A 25,723-nucleotide genomic window follows, 5' to 3' on the forward strand; every position below is an offset into this window, starting at 1 on the left:
ATATGAGTAACACAGTGGCATGCTGGTTAGTGCTAGCACCTTACAGAGCCAGCATCCAGAGTTTGAAATCTACCCAGAGTCATTGTTAATGTGATGTGGGCACATTCAACCCATTTCTATGTGCTTTTTAATTTTAAATATTCTTAATCCAGTGGTAGTGTGTTTTCAATTTTTTCCATATACCCATGAACATGCATGCCAAGTTAGTTGATAATTCTAGCACTAATGTGTGATGTGTGTGTATTTTTGCTGGAGCAGTCCCCAGTCTAGGCCCTCGTCACTTCCTGTGTAGTCAGCACTTTCTTTCTGCATCCACTTAGTGTTCTCTGGTTTGCCTCCTAAGATGTATGTGCTAATGGAAGGATCTGAAGCGTGTGCATACGAAAGTTTCCAGTGATGGGCTAGTATTTTGTCCCAGTCTGATTTATGCTTTTACTGTATACCAAATGGTGCCCATAACCCTGGAATGGACTAAGTAGGTTAATAAACTGGGTGTTTGAATGGTAACCATAGAAAATGGATGAAAGGAACAATACAGCTTTAGTGCATTTCTGCCTTTAACTCGCTTTTAATCTTATAATTTATATATACATACATGATAGTTTGTAGTACTCTTTTAAGGATGTTATATTATTTAGACATTGATTATTTAAAATATTTTTCTTTGATAGCGAGATAAAGTTAGTTGATAGATGAATTGAAAGGTGGAATTATATATGAAATTGTTTAATGTTTACAGTACATGTGGCATCACAGGAAAAGCGCATCTATGGATACAGTGACCTAATCTATCAATCTGCAAATGAAATCTGTAGTATTGTTTTTAATGTTTAACCGATGAATGAATTAGCCAATGCTGTTAGATACTGAATACACATAATCTGAGGTCTGATGCATTGGTGTTATAAATTAATAATTTGATTAAGAGGTAGCGTGGTTTACTTGTTTTTCTTAGAGGTTTAATGCATGTAAAACGCAAAAGCTGTTTTTGTGCCAGGCAGCACACAAAACTTTTTTTCTAGACCTTTTGACTATTTTTATTTGAAAACCTGCAAAAAATTACATCAGAACTGAACTTGGAGCTGATGTCACATTACAGTTCTAGTTGTGAGGAATGTGAGATTTGCCAACCGCAATCTCTGCTCTTGTTGCTGGACCATGTCAATTTAAGCAAGTGAAAATCACTGCCCATGTCAAGTTACATGACTGAAAATTGCTGCCTGTGTCACATTTACCGACTGAGTGCTGAACCTCCAGCATGTACGTGTTTACCCATTTTTATGATAGCCGATAATGTGCTGCCTGATGGAGTTTAGCCTCGATCTCTGTCATTTTATATATTTTTTACTATTCTGATGAGATATCAGACAGCCAAGCTTCTGTTCTGTCTGTCAGATCTTATTGCTGGCCGCTGCCAAGAGTTGATTCTACAATAAAATAAAATAAAAAGAGGAATAACATTGGAGGTCAATCATCACCCTGAAAGTGGATGGTAGACGTCGCGTAGTATATGTGTACCAAATTTCAGGTCAATAGTTCAAACGGTTCGTGAGCTACAGGTGATTTAAAATCCTGGACATACAAACGAACAGCCACGGTAGCATAATATATAATATGATAACTCACAATTTAGCTCAAGTATCATGAGAGTAATCACAATGAAACAGTACGGAAGGTGTCCATTTACATTATATACTTAAGCAAAGACATGTTGAAAGGACTCAAAAGAAGGAGAGAACGAAAAACAAAGTCAAAAATTGCAATTACAGAGTTGTGTAAAGATAGTTTAACACATTTTTTATAGAGTGGCAGATATTAAGAGCCAGATGATGAACGTGACCAATTCCATTTTTGCTTTCCATTTTGCAAAATAATGACTTGTCTTGAATCTTGAGTTTTATATTTCTTAGTATGGGGTTCTATGGCTTACTAGCCTTTTGGACATTTACTGTATACAAGGATCGTAGTCCATTATGGGTTTGCTTCCCTACACAACTCTTTCCATGTTGGTCTTTTTAGTTTCCTTCCTACCTGTTATCACAAAGACTTAATCACAAGTATTGTTTTTTGTGTTTGACTGCATTTCTTTAATCTTGAATTCATTGATTTTGCATTTGGTGTTTTGGCAGCATGTTGAGCTAATCATCTCTGAGCTGTACTATATGAAAAGCACATTTATTTTACTGCATATAGTGTTAACGACAACATTTTTCACGTCTGCTTAAGCATTGTAGTGAAATAAGTGACAATAGCCTGACATTAATGAATATTAACGATTTACTCTTCAGGCAATCATATGTCTAAAATGAGAGACATTTTATCTTCACGTTCAAGATTGATACAAATGTGCTGTTTGATGTCAGTGTCATTGCCTGTATTGTGCAGTGACAAGGTTAATCTAATCAAGTGGATGGTAATTGAGAAGAAGATTGATTGTTTCCTCCACCTTTGTTTTCCACACCTTTATTGCTCTCAAGTTTACATTCACTTTATTTCAGCTTACAGCACTCAAATGCCTAAACAAGCTTGCAAATACAATTATGTCAGCAGACTTTCATGGTCTTCAAGTAGTGCAGAGGCACGGGTGTATTGGACTCTGTATAACATGCATAAGCCAGACTACAACCTTGAGAATAGCTACATCAGTACAGCAACTCCAGTAAGTCACGTTTTCTGCTTATTGTGTGGGGCAGTAGCTCTGTAATTTAACCAACAAGATGTTTTCCTGTATTTAAAGAATCTGGCCACCAAGATTATTATAGTTTTGCCTTTTTATTAGTTTTTATCTCTATATTTTTTCTGACCTTATTTGGAAATTCAGTTTAGTTTTAGTTTTCTTTCATCGTGTATTTTTAGTTTTAATTTCACAAAGACATTTCTATTTTATTTTTATATCAATTAGTTTCAGTTTTAGTTTTAGTAATTATGGTATGATTAAAGAGCTACTACGGAGTTTAATTTTGTGTCACAATCAGACAGAATTGTGCACTTAATGAGTTTAGATACAAGTTTAATGTTAGTGGAAGCTTACTAACACTACATGGTTTACTATCTGGTTTTGTTTTTGTCTGATACAAACAAGCATAATCAAAACCAGATACTGAATATGAGTAATTTTATACAATTTTATCATTTTAAAAATATTTTTATGTCATTCATGCTGAACGAATGTGCACACTTTTCTTCATTTCCTTTTCTTGCCCAGAATGGGCCAATTTGTAATGAAATTTAGGTGAATTTTAAGGTTTGAGGGTATTTTTACTCTAAATGTCTACAGCACACATCATATTCTGCTCCAAAACAATGTGCTAATAATGAATGTCTTCAATATTGTATTCAGAAATCTCCCATACTGGGCTTTGTTACTTTCTACCAGCCATATTGATCTCTGATTCCATCTCAGGCACATAAAATTAGTAGACAGAATTTTGCCACCTGCAGGCCTGAAAAGATATCAAAAATCAGAAAATAGATTCTACTGTGTTCTGACAGGTGTGATCATTAAAATCATGGGGACTTAGGAAGAACATAGCTTTTAGGCTTGAATCAGCGTGCAGACCCCACCTAGCTGTATTGAGGGAAACAAAGAAAAACAAGCATTTAGTGTCAAGGTTAGGCATAGTGAAACTTGAATAGCCCATCATAAGAACAGTAAACCCATAATGAGTAGAGCAAGAGCAGGTAATAGGTGTATGGACGGCCACAAAACAACAGAAACAGCATCTTAGATTAGGAACAATATATACATTTTCTAAACACGCATATCCAAAGCAGGATAAGAGGAATCCTGGAGCCTATTCCAGCAGGTTTGGATGCAAGGCAGGAAAAGTCCTTGGTATGCAATATGTATGACATGGATGATGTTAAGAACAAAAAGAATATGGTATTTCAACTATCTATTTTGAAAGAGAGAGAAAAATTGAAAAAAGGGGGACAAATTTTTTAAAACATAATTCTGCTACTGGATCATTTTCACAATATCAGGTATTTTGAGCTGTGAATGTAAATTTAAAAAGATGAATTAATAAATATAGAATAAATAGAAAAAGTAGGTTTAGTTTTTCACCAATTGGCAGACTCTTTTCACCTGTAGTTAGGTAGAGAAATTGCCAACTCAGGAATTTTACAAGGTTTGTATCTCTTTGTTGTTAAGCTACCTTTTTAAAGCGAAAGTGATTGGTCAGTAACAATATTCTGATCTGCTAGTCAGTCTCTCGATCAGTGCTGTTATATATTCAAAAAGAATTTCTGCTGTGCAAAGTGGCAGGTGAATTATTTTCAACAAAACACAGACTTTCGAGAAATAAACTGAAACGTTACTCACTCATGATCTTTCTGTCTATACAGTAAAGGTTTTGTTGACCAGCACATTTTGACTTCAGCCATTTGAATAACATCTTGATATACTGTACAAGAAGCACAAAGAAATGCAGCAGCACATCATAAAGGACATCAGACTCATATATGTAGCCTGGAATTTGGCTTAGTGTGTACTGCTACTTAATAGTTGCTGTGTACATACCACATCTTGGGCTCAGAATTACAGCTAATATGCCGTCATTTATGAACAGACTAAAATTCTGTAAGGGATTATCTGTATCTAATACATCTCTCTTGAGCCCCGGAGATCCTGTTAATGGCAGCTTTGACAGCTACTGAGCAAATTCAAAGGAAAATCATCACCTTGGTAAGCTTCACTAACACTTGAACCAGAATCTATCATTCTGTCACTATCAGCTCCTGAAGAACTGCCAGTGTTATCGCACATTAAATCGCTTTCTCATTCACACGCTTTACATGCCAGTATTCAGATTGCCCTGTCACTGCAAATGCTGTGTGAACACCCGCCCTCCTTCACCAACCGCCAATCACTGGATGAGTAAATGCGGGCGGCTCATGGTGGATACGGCAGGAATATTTATTCTAAAATGAAAACTAAAAATATTTTTAATAAATTATTACTTTATTTCGGCTGGTCTTTCCAGCTACTTTAATAGTTTCGTTTAGTTTTAGTTTTTCATTTCGGTTTTGTTAATTATTTTATTTTAGTTTATGAAAACGTGTTTTTAATAATTAGTTCCAGTTTTGACATTAGTTTTCATTAACTATAATAACCTTGCTGGCCACCTTGCCTTTCATATTATAAGCAGCCTGGAGTAGTTTGGCACCTTCTTTTGATGCCATTTATTGTGCCCTCATGAAAGGTTAAATGTTGGGGCTCTGTGAACAAAAGAACTTTGCCTTTCATGTTTGTAGATTTTTTTGTTTCAGCAAGAGAACTGACTGCATCTCTATCACCATATTCCTGCAAGACATGCCAAGAAGTCACACAACAGAGTAAAGGCCTTTTGAGCATCATAATACTCCTGCTGAGTGCAATAATTTCATCGACTGTGCAAATGTTTATTCCACTGCTCTGCCCCACTGTTGCCTTTTGTGTATGCGCAGTAGTTGATGAACAATAAAAATAGCCTTCTGTTAGACTAATAATCAGTTTTTGTTACAATACTAGGTGTGTCTGAACCAAGAACAAATTGTTCAGATTTTTTTACTGTTTATTTTTACCTGACACCTGGCAGCATACTGTATATGATTATATTATTATCTAAATCTGCATAGTCTTCTTTGGTATGTAAGAATGGAAAAAATAGTCATAGGTTGTGATAACACAAGAATCCTGAAATTGCTTTGCAGGCAGTGTGGGGTAGTGGTTAAGACTTTAAACCCTGAAGTTGCTGCTTCAAATCTTGCTACTGGCACTGGTGTAACCATGAGCTAGTCGCTTTCTCTCTGAGCACCAATTGGATTAATAAAATAAATGCAACTAATTGTACCTCCAATGTTGGATAAAGGCATCGCCCAAATTAATACATGTAAATATAGCTGAGATGTCCCGTGTGTTTTTAATGGTGGCTTTCTCTTTGCCACTCTCCCATAAAGCTGAAGTCTTTCTGAAATGATCCACTGTAGCTTGCAGCTCTTTCAGAGTTCCCATAGATCTCTCCCTTGGACTGCTCACTAGTCTACTTCTTGCATGATCACTCAGTTCAGGCAGATTTATGCATGTGCCATACTTTTTCCATTTCTTAATGGCTGATTTAACTGGACTGCAGAGGATATTCAGTGATTTGAATATTTCCTTGTATTCATCCCGACTTGTGCTTTTTCAATTATCTTTCCACAAAGTTCATTGGAGTGTTCTTTTGCCCTTAATGTGTACAGTAGGTTAGGCCACAATGCAGACAATACAGAACCTTCCAGAAAAGGTGCATTTATACAGTAATCAATTGAAACCCCTTGACAGTGGATAGTTGCTCTCCATTGTACAATTTTGTGACTACTAAAAACAGTTAGCTGAGCCAGTGATGATTTAAGTGTCATATTAAAGTGGGTGTATAGTATGTGATCAGTTATTTTGTATTTTACATTTGTATTTAATGTAGACCTCTTTGCTGAGATCTGTTTTCATTCTGACATTAAAGAGTCTTTTTCTGGTGACCAATGTAAAAAAAAACAATTTAAATCCACTGTGATTCACTGTTAAATGTGAAAAAATGTGAAACGTGAATTGGGTGAATACTTTATATGATTTCCAGGATATCGTACACGAAGCCCAATGAAGTTGATCCAGCATATTGACATCAAGGTCTTTAACAGCTGGAATTTGTCTAGTTAAACAGCAAAAATTGTCTCCTAGAAATTGGAATGCTGCTTTCTTAAAATATGTTACAGGAAAGTTAGCTACTTAAAAGTTTCTGTATTTCTGCTTCAAAAAAAAAACATTGAAAGAAAAAGATATCTTGAGTGATTAACTATGCCTTCCTTATATATACTTGGTTTGTTGAATCATTAAAAAAGTCATCTCTTGAAGCTTCAAACCAGGCTTTGTATCCTTGTTTCTAGGCCCTTTGTGCTTATGCTGGAAAGCTCGGAATTTGTGCCAAGCAGTTGATGTGTACTTAAATCCTTTAAATTGTAGTTTGACTAACTCAACAACTTTTTTATTGAGGTAACTATTGTCAATGATTAATTTGTTATATGATTTGCAGTCCCAATAAACTGGCGACAGTTTTAACAAGGAAGTGAGTACTATATTTAGAGTTTGCTAAATAAGAACATCTGAAAATAGTACATAAAGCAAATCTTTCAGAATACAGAATTGCTACCTTATTTGTCCTTTATACCAGTGGTCCCCAACCTTTTTGACAGCAAGGACCACTTTATTAGATGCAAATTTTTCCACGGACCGGTCAGGGGTTGGGGGGGGGGGCAGTTTTATACACAATTTACATAACATTTCTATTATTATTAAAGTTATTAAGCAGTTCGCATACGTTTACAATCTGAGATTTTTCTTCTTTTCTTGCATATAACAAAGACATATGCTTTACATTTGCCACTCCAACAGATTGCACATCACAAACATTAACACTGCTATCTTTTTTTCGTGTCTGCCGTTTCTATAGGAGGGTGACAATGAGTTAAATTCCAATGGATGTTTTTCAAATGTTGACAAACAATAAGCAAAAAGTATCACTGAAAACCACAGACAACAAAAACAGCAAAAAAAAAAAATAAAAATAAAAACAGTACGAGGAAAGTTCGAAGAAAGAGATTTTTTTACAATGTTTCTGTTTGGGGATCGTTGAGCTGCGACCACAAAAGCATCTGTTGAATGTACTTCGTAGTAACGCGATTTCTATAGACTCATGTCATATGGTGAAACTGTCGGGACCATAAAAATACTTTGTTGTAATAATCTCTCACCTTGGTCTCTCTCCTCTCTCTGCGCCGCTGCAAAGCCCCGCCCGCCAAGCGTTCTGAAAAGTCTGAGTGAGTCGCCGTTGCCGGCAGTTCTCTCGCGGCCCGGCTGTCAGATGGCTGCGGACCGGTAGTGGGCCGCGGACCTGGGGTTGGGGACCCCTGCTTTATACAGTACAATACAATTTATTTTTGTATAGCCCAAAATCACACAACGAATGCTGCAGTGGGTTTTAACTGGCCCTGTCGGTTGACCCTTGTAGCAGAAAAAGATGGAAGAAGCCTTGGAAAAGGCAATTCAGAGAGAGACCCCTATCCAGGAAGGTTGGGTGTGCAGTAGGTGTCAAAAAAAGGGGATAAGTACAATACAATACACAGAACAGAACACAGGTAATCCTCAATACAATACGATATTACAATAGTAATATTACAAGTACAGAGCAAAATGTAAGAGTCAATGATTTGTTCAGAGTCCTGGAGACCTCGGCCATCAAGCTGCTGCTCCCCTACTGGCCATTCCATGGCTGAGTCAGTGCTGGGCCAGCCAAGCTGATGAAAGGACCCTTCTACCCGACAATTCCAGTGCTCCTCCATCAAAGATGACTTTTCTTTAGGCAGGCAAACAACTTGGCAGGTGAGCAGTGGCACCAAGTGCCACATTTGAGTATCGAGAAGAGAAACAGAATAGGTGAGGGTTACTAACAAATTATAACTATCATGTTACTTATGTTTTAGTGCTAATGACTAATGCTAGAGATTCAGTATGCACAGTTAATCTATCTATCTATCTATCTATCTAATCAGCAGCTCTAGACTGGGTATGCTAAACTGAAGTAGTGAGTTCTCAGCCAGGATTTGAAAACTGAAAATGAAGGGGCACCTCTTATAGTAGCAGGCAGACTATTCCACAGTTAGGGACCCTGTAACTAAAAGTTGGACTTCCCACTGTTGTTTTGTTAATCCTTGGAATCATAAGCAGATCGGCTTCTTGAGATCTTAAAGTGTGTTCTGGTTTGGAAGTAATGATAAGTTCAGATAAGTAAGGCTTTATATGTTAAAAGTAGGATTTTGAAATCTACCCTAAACTTAACCAGGAGCCAGTGTAAGGACTTAAGAATTGGAGTTATGTGTTCATATTTTCTTGTTCTTGTAATAATTCTTGCAGCCGCATTTGCCGTAGTCAATCCTACTAGAAATAAATGTATGAATGAATTTCTCATTATTATTATTTAGAAAATGCCTTCATTTCCCAACATTTTTAAGATGGAAAAAACATGTTTTGGACTATTTTGTAATGTGCACTTTAAATGATATACTAGAGTCAAAGATAACGCCCAGATTGCCGACTAATTCAGTATAATTAATGGTAATTCCAACTGAGTTAAATAATGTCAAAATACTTTTGAGATCAGAGTCATTCCCTCCAATAATTAACATCTCTGTTTTATCAGTTTTTAAAGACAAGTAGTTCCTTATCACCTTAGAATACTTCTTTGTCCTCTATCACCATAATCACCTTCAAATACTTCTGTCTGCCAAACTTGTTGCAGTTTTAATGAAAAGCACAGTGTGTGAATAAATTACACTACTCCAAACAACAGACAAATATAACAATTTCAGTGAGATGTTCCATTGAAAGTTTACAGTTTACGTTTTTCATCATTATAGTTCAGTACAGTCTAATTATTTACTTTTAAAAGATAAGGATACTTTCACTTTGGCATGTCAACTATCCTTTAAATTGCACAGACAAAAAATATCCATTCACAGTAATTTGGAGTTCCAGACAGTGCATAGATTCATGTTTGGTTTCATACTTATTTTAGACTTGGTCTACACATAGTATACCAGCTCATAATAAAATACCACAAATCACTGAGACCAGCCAATAGATGGCCAGAGGCTTTCTTTTTCTTTTTTTTTTTTATTTTGATAGAATTTATTTAAAGCATGTAAGAGAGAGGTTGGGAGGAACATTCCATACAAGCAAGTCAAACTTAACAGAAGATTTCAAGTTGTCCATAGTATGTTGCACATTGGAGACACCATGAATAATCTCATAAGGAGATGAAACTTTCCATTAGCTCAGTGTGTTGGTTTACAATTACGATAGGCTCGATTAAAGCAATGATTACTCTGGTTAGAGATCAGGTGGAATGAGGCTTAGAGCATCCCCATTTTCTTTCTGGGGGGTTACACTGGTAAAATCCTTCCTTCCTGAATGTATGGTTTCAGAAATTTCCTACAAATAAAACAATAATATGCTAGTCAAAGTATGAAGAATTGAATAGGTTTTGCATTCAGACAGAAGATGTTTTGGTACCACAATAACATGCCTCATGAAGTGTTTTTGGTAGGTTGTCTTGAAAGGAAGGGGTCTGGTGTCCTCTCTACCTTCTCATAAGTTATCAGCACTCATGCACTCGCCAGCTAAATACAGTTGCAAGCAGTTTTGTTATTACTTGTTTGAATATCATTGTAAATTTATATTTGGACTAGGGAGTTCCCCCCTGCTCACTTCGCTCGCCAGCCACTTCGCGTCACTGCCACTCGCATTGTGAAGAGGGGGCCTGAACGCACCCCAAGGTAGATGCCTTCGCTCCTCTGAAACCCCCACTTAAACAGTGATACAATAGGAAACAAATAGTTTTTTTTTTTACCTCCTCTTTGCTCGGTCAGCTGCTGGCTTGCTGCTGCTGCCGTGCCGTGTGATCTGCATCTCGCATGGTGCTTCGAACATTTAAAAGCCTGTACAGCAGCTGTCCTACTCTTTGTCTTTTATTTCCGGCCCCGGGCATGGTTAAATCTTTTGGCACAAAGTCCCATCTTGTGAGATGTGAGTTCTTGATATTTTTTAGTTTATAATTTACAAACGGAATAAGAATCTGAAAATCTAACAACATCCCATTAAAGTTCGATAAACTCTGAAAAGAATGATACCAAACATATATATGTAGGTTTTAAAATAAGCCCGATTTAAAGTGTGACAAAAAAGTGACATAAAAACGTCAACGTTGCACTTTTATGCTTAGGATTTTATATATATATAGAGTAGATTAGCTGTGCTGCCCATGTATGACAGGTTAAAATCTGTGTAGTCAACCTAGACCTCAGCGTTAACATTTGCAGTGCACTGTGCAATGCATAAGTCACTGTTAAGTGCCATTTGTTATGGGATTTGTTGAAGCAGTGTTAATGTTTGTGATGCACCATCTATTGGAATGGCAAATGCAGTGCACTTCATTTATAAAAATGTCTGTGATGAAACATAACAACTGGATGGACACACACAGACATTTATCCTTTTATTAAGGTGTATTTCTTCTCTTAGATAATGAATGACAAACATATTTGTGCTTACACCTATAGCTTTTATAAGTGAGGTCGGTAACTGACATTATAATTCACCAAATAAAACCTGAACTGAAATGAGCATCAAACAGATGTATCAGTGCATGTCAACTCCACTGTGTGCAGAAATGAGCCAGAAACAAGTAACGTGCAATTTGGAGTTTTTAAATGAACTTTAGTAGAATGAAAAGCAGTAGCAATTATCATTATCAGTGGCAAAGAGGCTTGTGTTGTGTGACGAAGTGGAAAAAATGGTAGCTGTAAATGACTTGATATTGTCCAAAAGGCTGAGATATATTTCTGTAAATAAGCTACATTTTTCTCCTTCTTAGAAAGCAAATTCTGATGATGCACAGCAATAAGTAATACTAATATCTGAGGAATCAGACATTCTGCTTCCTGTCCAAATTAAGAACTCATATTGATTTTTTAAGTATCAACAGCTTCTGGGAAAATATTACTAGTAATATGCATTTTCAAAATATTGCAAAATGATCTTTTCCTGGTTGTTAAAATTGTGCTTTGCTAGATAATGTTTTGAAACTGTGGAAGAAGTTTTCAAATGTAATAGAATTATAAAAGAATGAACAAAGAAACCTGAGTGCTACCACACCACAAAGAACCTAACCACACTTATAGATAATGCTGAACCACTTGTAACAAAATGAGCAAAATAAATGAATTGACATTTGGTTGAAGTGCTGATGGTTATGTCACAACTAAAGCCTATATGAAGTTTTAGAAATGTTTTAAAGATGCACAGTCCATCAATTTAATAGATTTAATAGAATTAGTACAGAGGATTTGGCTAGCATGTTTACAGTTTTTCAAATGCACTGTCTTATAGTTCCATTAAATTACTGTATCTAACTCATGTGCACATTCTGCATTCATGTTTGCTAGTTTCCTTTGCCACTGAGCTTGGGATGACTTAGTATGTGAATGCTTCAGGTCCTCCCTGCTGGGTAAGGATTCTTTTATTGTTGTGTCCTGAATAGGCAAGGAATCACCCTCTGGTATGCCTGTCCATTTCCTGTGGCACTCACAACTTGTGAAGCAAGCATTCACATCCTGGTGTTCTGTGAGGATCTCCTATCACTTACATTATGTGGAATCCTTATTGAATTTGTGACAGCTGATGAGTTGTTCCATTGTCCTATGTCCCTCTAGTACTGTACTTGCTTGTGCATAAAAAAGTAAATATAAAGTTGTATTTAATTCCCTCAGAATTTCATCCATTTTATCAGGTAGGTGGGAATTTCTTTGACAACATCTGTGGAGTCTACACCTGGACAAGATGACTGATTACAAATAAATATGTTGGTGAACCAGAATTACAGGAATTGGAATAAAAGTATCAAATAAAGCTTGGACAAGTCACTACAGATTCATTCTTGTTTATGAAGAGACGTGCATTACAGCATGTTTGTGATGAATACAATGAAATACAAGGAATGACACTTCATTATTTTTCGATCCCAGGCATCTAAGTAAAATTATTAAAGGCGTGGGGGTATAATTTTAAATTGTTACTGGATTACATTAAACAAGTGATTTACTGTAATGGGACATTATGGATTGAAAATTGTTGATAAAAATTAACGTTCCCTTGCAAAAGAAAAAAAAATCAATTGAGTAAAAAGAACTGCTAAAACCTCAGTGCTGCTCCAAGTTGGCATACTGAACATAACAAACTTACCTTAACCTATGTGTCTTGATCAGAATCAGGAAAACAATTTTAAAAAAAATTTTTTTTTATTGATTTTATTGTAATCATTCCATACAAATACATCAATTTTACAAGAACAGGATTGAAAACAAATAAACCCCCACCCCTGAGAAAGAGAGCATAGCCAGCAGAATAAAATTTAAACCTAGTAAAAATAAGCAAATAGATAGAGTAATAAGTGAATATAGATAAATGGAGAAGACAAAAAAATAAAGGGAGAGAATCTGCTTCCTCGGTGCTTTAAAAGCTTATTCTAAAATGTTATTGATTAGATCCTGCCAGGTTTGGAAAAATTTCTGAACAGATCCTCTAAGTAAGAATTTTATTTTTTCCAATTTCAAATAATATATAACATCAGTTACCCACTGACTTACAAGGGGAGAGTTTGGATTCTTCCAGTTAAGCAAGATAAGTCTACATGCCAATAGTGTAGTAAAGGCAATTACAGTTTGTTTGTCCTTCTCCACTTTAAGCCCCTCTGGAAGTACACCAAACACAGCTGTTAGTGAATTAGGAGGGATTGTGACACCAAGGCTGACTGAAAAGCATTTAAAAATTTTGGTCCAAAATGATGTTAGTTTGGTGCAGGCCCAGAACATGTGACCCAGTGGGGCTGGAACTTGATTGCAGTGTTCGCAGGTTGGATCTTGCCTTCGAAACATTTTGGATAATTTTAAGCGAGACAGATGTGCTCGATATATAATTTTTAGTTGAATAATTGTATGCTTTGCAGGCGGAGTGGTGGCTCTGAGGCTAGGGATCTGCACTGGCAATCAGAAGGTTGCCAGTTCAAATCCTGTAAATGCCAGTAGGGATTCTGCTCTGTTGGGCCCTTGAGCAAGGCCCTTAACCTGCAATTGCTGAGCGCTTTGAGTAGTGAGAAAAGCGCTATGTAAATGTAAAGAATTATTATTATTATATGGAGCCTGAGTGAATTCTCTGCATTACTACCTTCCACTACTTTTCTGATATGTTGAGGGAGAGATCCTTTTCCCATTGTCCTCTTGGATCTTTGAAAGGGAGGGATTGTAAAATGGATGAGGGAAATTGGGCAGGTTCTGTTTAACAAAGTTTCATATTTGAAGATAGTGAAAGAAATGTGTTGCTGGAAAGTTAAATTTAGAATATAATTGTTCATAGGATGCAAAGACATCGTCTATGTACAGATCTCTAAGTGATTTAATCCCAAATGTTTTCCAGACATTAAAAACCGCTTATGTTTGCGATGGTTGAAAAAGGTGGTTCTTGTGCAGTGGTGCCGCCGATAGAAGATTCTCTATCTTAAAATGTTTCCTACATTGGTTCCATATTCTGAGTGAGTGAAACATATTGGGTTATTAGTATATTGGCGATAATTTGCATTTATTGGGGCGCAAAGCAAGGAATATAAAGATGAACTGCAGGATTCTATTTCTATTGCAGACCAAGCCTGCATATATTCATCTATTTGTGTCAATGTCCAGGTTTTTATATGTTGTATGTTTGCTGCCCAGTAGTAAAATTGAAAGTTAGGCAGAGCCATGCCACCTTCTTCCTTTGTAGGGTCGCTCTTTGGATACGTGGATGTTTTGAATTCCAAATAAATGTGGTTATGGTTGAATCTAATTTCTTAGAGAACGATTTATTGATGTATATTTGAATATTTTGAAATAAAAAGAGAAGCTTAGGGAGGATATTCTTCCTAACAATGTTAATTCTTCCAGCTAAAGTGAGATGAAGGGTTGACCATCTATACAAGTCTTGCTTGATTTTTTCCATACAGGCAGCAAAATCTTGTTGATAAAGAGCTTTATGTTTACTTGTGATGTTTACCCCTAGATATTTGAACTGATCTGCAATGATAAAAGGGAAGGTGTCCAATCTAATATTGTGTGCTTGAGAATTCACTGGAAAGAGCACACTTTTAGTCAAATTAATTCTGAGACCAGAAATCTTTTGGAATTCTGTTAGTGCTATTAGGACTGTAGGCACAGTATTTTGTGGGCCTGATATATACAGTACCATATCATCTGCATATAAAGAAATTTTCTGTTCAAGTCCTTCTCTGATAATCCCCTTTATTTCTGATGCATTTCAAAAGTGAACTGCCAGTGGCTCAATGGCGACTGCAAAAAGTAGTGGTGACAAGGGGCATCCTTGTCTGGTACCACGTTCTACTGTAGTTTAAGGTAGTCTGAATTAATGTTGTTAATACAAACTGAAGCTTCTGGATTGGTGTACAGTAGTTTAATCCATGCACAAATGTTTGGCCCATTCAATCATATCAAATGCTTTTTCTGCAGCCAAGGATAATAAAATCTCTGGGATATTTGACTTTGTGGGTGAGTATATTACATTAAACAGGCGTCGAAGATTGGACACTAAATGTCGGACTTTAATAAATCCAGTTTGATCTTGTGATATTACTGAAGGCAGCACTTTCTCCATCCTTCTAGCTAGGACTTTGGAGAGTATTTTAACATCATTATTCAGAAGTGAAATTGGTCTGTATGATGCACATTGTAATACATCCATATTTTGTTTAGGAAAGACAGTGATTGATGCTTGAAGAAAAGTTTGAGGTAGAATTTTATTATCTCTAGCTTCTGTTAATGTTGCTAATAGAAGGTGAGCTAGCTGAGTGGAGAACTTCTTTTAAAATTTGACAGGGTAGCCATCAGGGCCTGCTGCTTTCCCACTCTGAAGTGACTTTATAGCATCTAGTAATTCTGGTAGCGCTAGAGGTTTATCCAATTCCTCTGCACTAAGAGTATCTATTTGTCATATCTGTAATGCATCCAGAAATGCATTAGATTGTGTGTTGTCTTCTTTAAACTCAGTAGAATATAAGGATTTATAGTAGTCTCTAAATGTGTGCATTATATTTTTATGGTCAATGATTATGTCTCCGTTTGTGTTGGTAATTGCTGGGATTGCATTGTGAACTTCTTGCTTGTGGATTTGTTGAGCTAAGAGCTGATTAGCTTTCTCTCCATGTTCATAGTAATGATGTCTTGACTTAAAAATTAGTTGTTCATTTTCTTTAGTTGTTAAGAGGTTGATCTCTGAATACAGAGCCTGCCTTTTCCTGTGAAGAGCCTCACTTGGACACCTGGCGTGTTCTTCATCTATTCTAGTAATTTCACTGGTTAGCTTTGATACCTGCTTGCTTTCCAGTTTATTTCTGTGGGAAAGATATGAGATAATCTGTTCTCTTAGGAAGGCTTTCAGGGTTTCCCAGAGTGTCCCTGCAGAGACCTCTGAGGATATATTTGTCTCTAGAAAAAAACTGATTGGTTTTGATATAAATTCTGTAAAGTTCTCGTCTGCTAATAAAAGTGGGTTAAGATGCCATCTGCGAGATGAATATGTGGGGCATAATGATTTTATCTCCAGGATCAGAGGGGCATGGTCAGAAATAACAATAGCATTGTACTTGCAGGATTTAATCGTAGGCAAGAAATGGTTATCTACAAAAAAATAATCAATTCTTGAGTAGCAATGATGCACTGGTGAGTAGAAGGAATATGTTCTTGAATTTGGATTTAGAAATCTCCAGGGGTCTGATAAGTTGTGGTCAGTTACAAACTGTATAATTGTCTTTGCAGTGTTAGATGTCATCGCCCCTGTGGCAGGAGACCTATCTAGGTCTGGATTTAAAACACAATTAAAATCCCCAGCCATTATAATTTTATGAGTGTTCACATTGGGAATGGATGCAAATACATTTTGGATGAATTCCCTATCGTCTACATTGGGTGCATAAACATTTATCAAAATCATTTTACAATTAAATAAATTACCTATAACAATAATGTATCTCCCTTCAGGATCAGATACAACATCTGATATTACGAATGAGATTGTTCTATGTATGAGAATTCCCACACCTCAAGTTTTTTTTTTTGTAATGCTGGAATGGAACATTTGGCCTGTTCAGTCCTTTTGCAGCCGGAACTGATCCTTGCTCAATAAGTGTGTAACAATTTGTCCCGCGCGCTAACATGAGACGATTGCTACTGCTAATCTGTCCTAGGTGACGGCAGATGATATAACCTTTATTCTACACTGTTCAGTCCCTTAATGCCAATGCATTTATAGCCCACAAAAAACTAATAGTCAATATCTATCATCACATTACATAAAATAAAAAAATACAATCCCTTACACAATCACCCCCCCCCCCCCCATATAACCCTTATATTGTAGCTCCACAAATATATACATATATATACACAATAACAATATTCCTTCCCCCAGTTCCCCTTCCAGAGATGGTAAATAGATCCACAGTTGTCCACAATTCTGCCCCGCTGATGCCGGCAGGCCAAATGAGGAGTTCTGACAATTGCGGACTCCTAGCACAATCACCTCTTCATCATAAAAGACATACAGTCAGTCTTGCGCCATGATACAATACAATAAGTCCTTTGAAATAGCTCATCCAAGTCCGTAGGAATTAGCGGAACATTCAATTCCCCGATCAAAAGAATCAGTTCCACCTTCTGACAGGACTGTAGGAGCTCCTGGACTTCTTATATGGCCCGTGCAGTAGCTGATCTGGTTTTTATTATCCGATTCTCTTTTTTCTTCCCCTCCTCTTCTCATTTCTCTCTTTAAAATGGCGCGCATTATGCAAATCACTCCCCAAAAGAAAACAGTAAAACTGGAAGTTCCATCTCTGGGGCACCGCTGTCAATCTCTGGATGTAAGAATGATCCCCACAACACCCGATCGACAGCAGAAAACATATTATCTTCATGTGGCAGTGCTACAAGTGGGTCTTCTGTAAAAATACTATTTTAGCGTTTAGACCTGTCAGGTGAGAGAATACTTTCTTTCTTTTTAATTCGTGGTTCAGGCCTTTAACATTCCAGCTCACAAAATTTCCCGTCTTGGAGACATTGATTCTTAATTTTTGATGTCATTTTGTAGTCTTAACCAAAAGTGAGACTGCTTTGACCTTAATTTCAAATTTTCCCAGGGGTTATTGCCATGCAGTCTGTTGTTACTTTGGTAATTATAATTACAAGGATTAAAAGAATAGATTACAGATAGCTTGTTCTCTTTCTCTCCCTCCCTAGTCCCCCCACCCCCCACCCAACCCACTTTGCCTTCCCACATGAGGCTGAACCACACTTCACAAAGTCCCAGTCCTCTGACATACCTAGAGACAGAGCACGTCCAAAACAAAACAAGCCCCCAGCAGCGGTGTATGTGAAATAAAATAGAGATATCTACTATAAGCATAAATTATAAAAAAAAAAGGATGTATATTTACGGTACCAGTGTCATTGCAAGCGGATCAGACAGCCGGTTATATCTTCTTTACGATGCCATGACAGGGTGCGACTCACTGTCTTATTTCAGGAGAGTGTCGGGATCAGCTTTCTTAACTCTTTATCTGCTTCCTCTCTACTGGTAAATATGTAATGTTTGCCTTGAATCTCCACTTTGCCTGTTTGGCAGGATACAAAAGGCTGTATCTAAATTTTCATTTTAATGTTTTAAAAGTCTTTGTGAATGGATTAGGAATGCTTTTTCTGCCTGAACGGAAATATATGTTTAGAAATTAGTTAAATTAAAAGGGGTTGATGAGCCACATTGGGTTAAATGACTTGTTCTCATTCAAAATCTCGCATGATCTTCTTCTTTATATCTGTAGATCTTGTTCTTGGTATAATGTTCATGTGTCAATAATTCCATTTGAACAGTGCATTGTGAAGGTATCCATGTCCTTCAGTGTTTGTCCTGTTTTGATGTATTTACAATCTAGAATTAAATTTGATTTTCATTTGGATTTTATGTAATGGACAAAACAATATAGTCCAAACTGTTGAAGTTGAAATTAAATTCCTTGCATATATGTAAAAAACAAGTAAAAACAGAAATGTTGTGAGGTGCATATGTATTCATCCTTGTCCATCCTTACCTTGTTAGGCAGGCAGTGTGGTGTAGTGGTTAAGGCTTTGGAATTCAGACCCTGAGGTTGTGGGTTCAAATCCTGCTACTGACACTGTAGATCATGAGCAAGTCACTTGGCCTGCCTGTGCTCCAATTGGAAAACCAAAAGGAATATAACTAATTGTATCATAAATATCGTAAGTCACCTCAGATAAAGTTGTTAGCCAAATAAGTAAATGTAAATCATCCTCTTTGCTATAAAACCTCTAAATAAGGGTGTTCTCACACTAGTCACGTTCTTCTGTACCATGCCCAAGCGTGATTGTCCATCCTTCCTATGTCCTGGCCTGCGCTTAACATTCTGGGCCTGGGCACGCTTTCATCATGACTGTGCAACTTTGTGTAATGCCAAAACAAGTTCCGAGCACTAAGTGACAGCATGCACGTCAAAATGATTTTACTTTTTTCTTTCGTTGTTTTGGAGTCATGTAGGGCAGGATAATGCTCTACCCTCTTACAGATATATTGAGTATACAGCGCAGCATTTTGCTGTTAATTGAGCTGCACGTATGAGAAGATTTTTACAGAGATAAATGATGTGAAGGGAGAAATTTGCAGCTTTTCTTGCCAACTACAATTTACTTTCATGTGTAAGATGAGAATAAAAACCTGTTTTTAACTCAAAAGATATTGAATGAAATGAGAATTGCACTATCTGACTTGTCGCATCATTGACGTCATTTCTGTTTTCTTTGCTTGGGCACGTTTAGCGATCACACTGTTCCTGAATGCTCCTCAACTGTGCTTGGGCCCACCTCTTCCAAGTGGGCCAGTGCATGGTACTGTTGGCCCAGCATGGAGCGATCACAATATTCAAACAAACTAGACTTTGCAAGGCTGCTTGCAGACAAGCGTGCTCAGGCACGGAACAAATTGCCAATGTGAGTATACCCTTAGATCTGGTCCAACCAATTAACTTCAGAAGTCAAATAATTAGTTGATTAGGGTCTGTCTGTGTACAATCAACGTGTCGCATGATCTGTCACATGACATCTAAGTACAGTAAATAGACCTGTTCTGAAAGCCCCCTGACTCTGCAACACCACTAAGGAAGCAACATAAAGACCAAGAAGCACTTCAAACAGTCAGAGACAAAGTTGTGTAGAAGTATGGATCAAAGCTGCATTATAAAAAAAACATCCCACACTTTGAATATCCCACAGAAGACCATCAAATCCATTATAACAAAATAGAAAGGATACGGCACCACTACAAACCTGACAAGAGAAGGCCACCCACCAAAATTCACAAACCAGGCAAGGAGGGCATTAATAAGAGATGCAACAAAGACACCAAAGATAGCACTGAAGGAGCTGCAAAGACCAACAGCAGAGATGGCAGTATCTGCCTATAGGACCACTTTAAGCCATACACTCAACAGAGTGAGGCTTTATGGGAGAGTGGCAAGAAAAAAATAAGAAAACACATTGGGAGTTTGACCATCAGCATGTGGCAAACTCCCCAAACAAATTGAAGAATGTCCTCTGGTTAGATGAGACTAAAATTGATCTTTTTCGCCATCATGGGAAATACCATGTGTGGTGCAAACCCGACACTTCCCATCATCTTGAGAACACCATTCCCACAGTTAAGCATGGTGGTGGCAGCATCATGCTGTAGGGATAACTGGTCAGGATTGAAGGAAAGATGAATGGAGCTATTCTTGAGGTAAATCTGCCAGAGATTTGAGACTGGGATGAATATTTCCCTTCTAGTAGGAGAATGACTCTAAAAATACTGCTAAAGCTACTAGAGGGGTTTAAAGAGAGACATTTAAATGTCTTGGTCAAAGCCCATACCTCAATCCAACTGAGAATCTGTGGCATGAGTTGAAAATTGCTGTACGCCAATGCAAGCAATATAACTTGAAGGAGTTGGAGCAAGTTTGTCTTGAGGAATGGTGAAAATCCCAGTGACTAGGTGTGCTAAGCCCAGGAGACTTGAAGATGTAATTGCAGAAGAAGATGGCGCTACAAAGTATTGACTTTGGGGGGATGAATATGTATGCACATTGATTATTTGTGTTATTTGTTCTTGTCTTAAATATTGTTTGTGTCACAATAAAAAAAAATGTTTATACCTTCAAAATGGTACATAAGTTGTGTAAATGAGATGGTGTTAACTCCCCATCCAAATCCCCCACCCACCCACAAAACCATTTTAATTTCAGGTTGTAATGCAGCAAAATGCCAAAGGCGATTAATACTTTTGAAAGGCACTGCATGTCATTCAGTTTGTATCTCTAAATTAATAATTGCTCGTGTATATCATTCAAATAATTGTTATGTTTTTTGAGTATAAATACAGTCTTCAATTAACAAGTAATTTTCATTTTTTAAAATGTTTTTGTTAATTGTAATCAGTAATGAAAAAATATAGTGTCACTTCTGAGGACACTTCCTGCCAATTTATTGAAACAGAATCAGATTATGTACTAATTGCAGTTGTTCTGGCTTCTTGCTGATGATGGCTTAATTTGCTTCATAATGTAACTTCTATAGAGAAAAAGCTTTTAGAGCAAACTGTTAACAGATAGAAAGAACAAGATTACAAAATAGTAGGAACAGAGATTTGTGGAAATGAAAGATTACTTTTTGTGGTTATGAGTGAAGGATATGCCAATAGATAAAGCCACATTTCCATTTATTTTCCAATTTGTTCAAATTAAAGGTCTTGGAAAAAGAAGTATGCATTTTTATTCATTAAATATTGAAACATTATTATTTCTTTCTATATTCTTCTAGGCTGTCTTCTTCTTTCGCCAACCAAGATGATCAATAATTCATTCAACAGCTGTAGCAGTTTAATAGATGACTTCCGTAACCAGGTCTATTCGACTATCTACTCACTGATCTCTGTGTTTGGATTAGTTGGAAATGGGTTTGCCCTTTACGTGCTCATCAGGACCTATCATCAAAGGACAACCTTTCACATCTACATGCTGAACTTGGCCATAGCAGACCTGCTGTGTGTCTCCACCCTGCCCCTGCGGGTTGTGTACTATGTCAATAAGGGGCAGTGGTACTTTGGGGATTTCCTTTGTCGCATCAGTTCCTATGCTTTCTATGTCAATTTATACTGCAGCATCTTTTTTATGACAGCCATGAGCTGCACGCGATTTATTGCAATTGTGTTTCCAGTCAAGAACCTCAAACTAGTAACAGAGAAGAAAGCCAAAATTGTATGTGTGATCATTTGGGTGTTCATTTGTCTCATCAGCACCCCTTTCCTGATGGGAGGCCAATATACTGAGGGCAACAAGACCAAATGCTTTGAGCCTCCACCGCGCAATAACGTCATTAAGCTGCAAGTCCTTAATTATATCTCATTAGCCTTTGGGTTTACCATTCCATTTTTGATCATAATCATCTGTTACACAGGGATTATTTGGACCCTGAACACCACTTCAAAGAGCATGAAACAAAACAAGAACACCAAGACCAAGGCCATCCGGATGATTATAATAGTCATGGCAGCGTTCCTCATTTCTTTTATGCCCTATCACATCCAACGTACTGTGCATCTAGCCTTCCTAAAGGAGAAAAACACGTCCTGTACGGACATTATATACATGCAGAAGTCAGTGGTTGTCACTTTATGTCTGGCTGCCTCCAACTGCTGCTTTGATCCTTTGCTCTATTTTTTCTCTGGTGAAAACTTTCGCAAAAGGCTTCATACTTTTCACAAAAAGTCTGCCAGTCAGGTCTTTCAAAATATGAGAAAAAGCAACCATTCTGCCAAAGACATTCCAGTTCATGATGAAGCACATGCAGCAATGGTTGGCAATTTACTTGTTTCTAATGGTGCTGAACATTAGAGAATGAGCTCCACAGAAGAGGATTGAGAAATAACAGTGATTCCAAGTATGCTTGTAAAAGAAAGATTCCATTTTGTATATTTTAAATCTATGTCACTAGCTGCTGTTATGTGGTTCTGTTTTAGTTGTCCTGCTTCCAGGGATTATTCCAGCGACAGGCTCTGGCTCTCTACAGTTGGATAAAGCGGGTTAGAAAAATGGATGGATGGTTCTGTTTTTAATAAGAGACAATTTTCATTTATTTATGGCATGTTTTAATATTTATGGTGAAATATTTGGAGAGGATTCAGATTCAATAAAATCAACCAGAAAACAGAACGGCTTATAGGAAAATATTGAAAAGAAACGAAAATGGAAATTTGATAGTTATGTTCAATTGGATTCATTGTGAATGTGAATAGCAAAATCCGAAGAAGACATGGAGATCAGACATAAGCATTGAAGAAGTCCAAATGTACAATATTGACACTGGGTAGTGTTGGCCTCACTTCTTCCAAAAAAGGTTAATATTGTGGAGATATATGTGGTGTTACAGAGACCTTAGTTCTTCTTTGTCTTTGATTAAGTTTGTTTCTACTTGGAGGAAGCAGGTGGTGAATACAGGAGCCAGGATGACCTCCATGTTCAACTGCTTACTATAAAACGGGCTGAACCATAGACACTTCAATACTTTTTGTGCAGCAATGGCCCACCACCACTGAAGCAGCAGTTAGACATAAATAAGCTATTAACACTTCTATAGACAGAATGGTGGTATAGAAACTGTTAAACTGAATGTATATTGGAGTGTGTGCCTTATATTAGCAGAAATAATATCAAAAAATTAACATTGAGTTAAAAATGCTATCTGGGTGATGTTTAGCAATTGTTCTGCTTTTGTGCTGTTTAAGGATCTTAAAAGTGTAACATGCGCAAGTAGGTTAGGCAGATGAATATTAAAAAGGGTTTTCTTATGAGTAAATTAATGCAAATTAAAAAGTATTTGACCAGCACTGGTGAGTGTTAGGGCAGGACACTTGCCCAGTGAGATTAGCACTGCTCCTTCATAACTCCAAAGACCTGATCTGATTACTGTCTCCTTGGAGTTTGCACTTTCTGCCTGTTTTTGTGGGTTTTTCTCCAGGTATTGTTTTCTCCATTTTCCCAAAGACATGTATGTGTGTGTTAGGGTAAATGGTGATATTAAACTGGTCCAGAATAAGTGACCATGAGTATGTGCTTGAGTTTGCCCTGCAATGGTTTAGCTTTGAACCCTAAGCTGATAGAATGTGCTTCTGATTCTAGTGACCCTGAATTTTAATAAGTAGATTTCTGAAAACGGATGGATGGATAATACTGAAGTAGACTGGTACTGTGACATAGTGGGTACTGCTACTGCCCCACAGCCCCAAGAGACTGGGTTTGAATGTGTGCTTGATTACTGTTTGTGCAACATTTACATATTCTCTCCATCTGCATGTAGGATTTCTCTGGGGTCTCCATTTTCCTCCCAATTCCTAAATACACTATATGGCCAGCAGTTTGTGGACATCTGCCTGTCACGCCATTATGAGCTAGTTGGAAAATGCATTCCAAAATCAAGGGCATTAATGTGGAGTTTCCCCTTCCCTTTATGGCAATAACAGTCTCCACTCTTCTAGGAAGGCTTTCCACAAGGCACTGGAGAGGTGTTTGTGCAAGCTTGCGCCCATTCAGGAAAAAAAAAACATTTGTGAGTTCAGGTACTGACTTTGGATGAGAAGACCTGGCTTGCAATTGGTATTCCAATTCATTCCAAAGGTGTTCAGTATGGTTGAGGTCAGGGTTCTGTGTAGCCCACTTGAGTTTTTACAAAGCAAACTCATCAAACCATGTCTTGTATAACAGGGGTACATTCATACTGGAACAGAAAAGGGCCTTCCCCTTTAATATTGAAAGCACTTCATTGTCTGAGATGCCCTTATATGTAGTTTTTTACACATTCGTATTAGGAGGTTTTTCAAAGAACAAAGAACCAAATTCATATGCAAAGAACCTTTCCCAGAATTAAATGGTGCTTTATCAAGCCATAGTTCTACGAGGAACCACACAAGCCAATAAAGAATTATAAAATATCATTAAAGAACCAGCATTATTAAGAGTGTACCCTTTACTGGAACCAAGGGGCCTAGCCCCCGACCATTATTTGTCCTCCACCACACTTTACAGTAGGCACTACGCAGTTCCTGAAGTTGCATTCTCCTGGCATCTGCCAAACCCAGATTCGTCCATCAGACTACCAGATAATGAACTCTGAACCACTCCAGAGTTTCTACTGCGCCAGTATCCAATGGAAGTGAGCTTTACACCACTCCAACTGACTCTTGGCATTGCATAGTGGTCTTATGCTTGTGTGCAGCTGCTAACCCACACAAACCCAATTCATGAAGCTCCTGACACAAACTTCTTGTGCTGATGTTGCTTCTAGAGGCAGTTTGAATCTCTGTTGTGAGTGAGGCTTCAGAGGATTGGTGATTTGTTTGTGCTATCTACTTCAGCACTAAGAGTGTGAGTGGACTACCACGTCACGGCTGAGCTGTTGTTGCTCCTGGATGCTTCTATTTCACAATAACAGCACTTACAGTTGACCAGGACATATGTAGTGCCACAAGTCACTGAGATCTTCAATACAACCCATTCTACTGTCAGTGGAGAGTGTATGGCTATGAACTTGACTTTATGGTAGCTAAAACATTTAAACAAAATAATCTGAATAGGTGTCCACATACTGTACGTTTGGCCACATAATGTATATGCATGTCATACTAATGGGTAAGCTTGTGTGTAAGACAAACTGAGGCCTTACACGGGCAGGTACTCATTATGAGTGGAACATGCCTGATGCTCCCAGTTTCCTTGAAATGGAAAGAAGGCACTCAGACTAGTGGGTTGACAGTATATTTTATTTCTTGCCATATTTGTATTTTGCTTTGTTAGCCTCTCAGGATTTTTACAGATCGAGAAAAAGGTCAAATAGATTGAACTGAAATGCACTATGTAGATGGAAGTTTTTTTGTTTATTTGTTTGTTTGTTTTTTTTTAACATGATTACAGTGTCTTCAAAAGTTGGATTTTTTGTTCATTGGGTTATTTTTTATAATTGA

General features: G+C 37.3%; 1 protein-coding gene across 1 annotated transcript in view; it reads left to right on the plus strand.

Annotated features, from left to right (window-relative positions):
• The window catches only part of cysltr1 (cysteinyl leukotriene receptor 1), a 57,324-nt gene extending 33,762 nt beyond the window's left edge, over nt 1-23,562 (plus strand). The window contains exon 2 of the mRNA XM_028815974.2: nt 21,529-23,562. Coding sequence (XP_028671807.1) covers nt 21,555-22,601 — 1,047 coding nt within the window. The 5' untranslated portion in view covers nt 21,529-21,554 and the 3' untranslated portion in view covers nt 22,602-23,562. The remainder of the gene's footprint in view (nt 1-21,528) is intronic.
• Nucleotides 23,563-25,723: the final 2,161 nt, after the last annotated feature.

The sequence above is a fragment of the Erpetoichthys calabaricus genome, chromosome 12, assembly GCF_900747795.2.
Source record: "Erpetoichthys calabaricus chromosome 12, fErpCal1.3, whole genome shotgun sequence".
In the NCBI taxonomy this organism is placed as follows: Eukaryota; Metazoa; Chordata; class Cladistia; order Polypteriformes; family Polypteridae; genus Erpetoichthys; species Erpetoichthys calabaricus.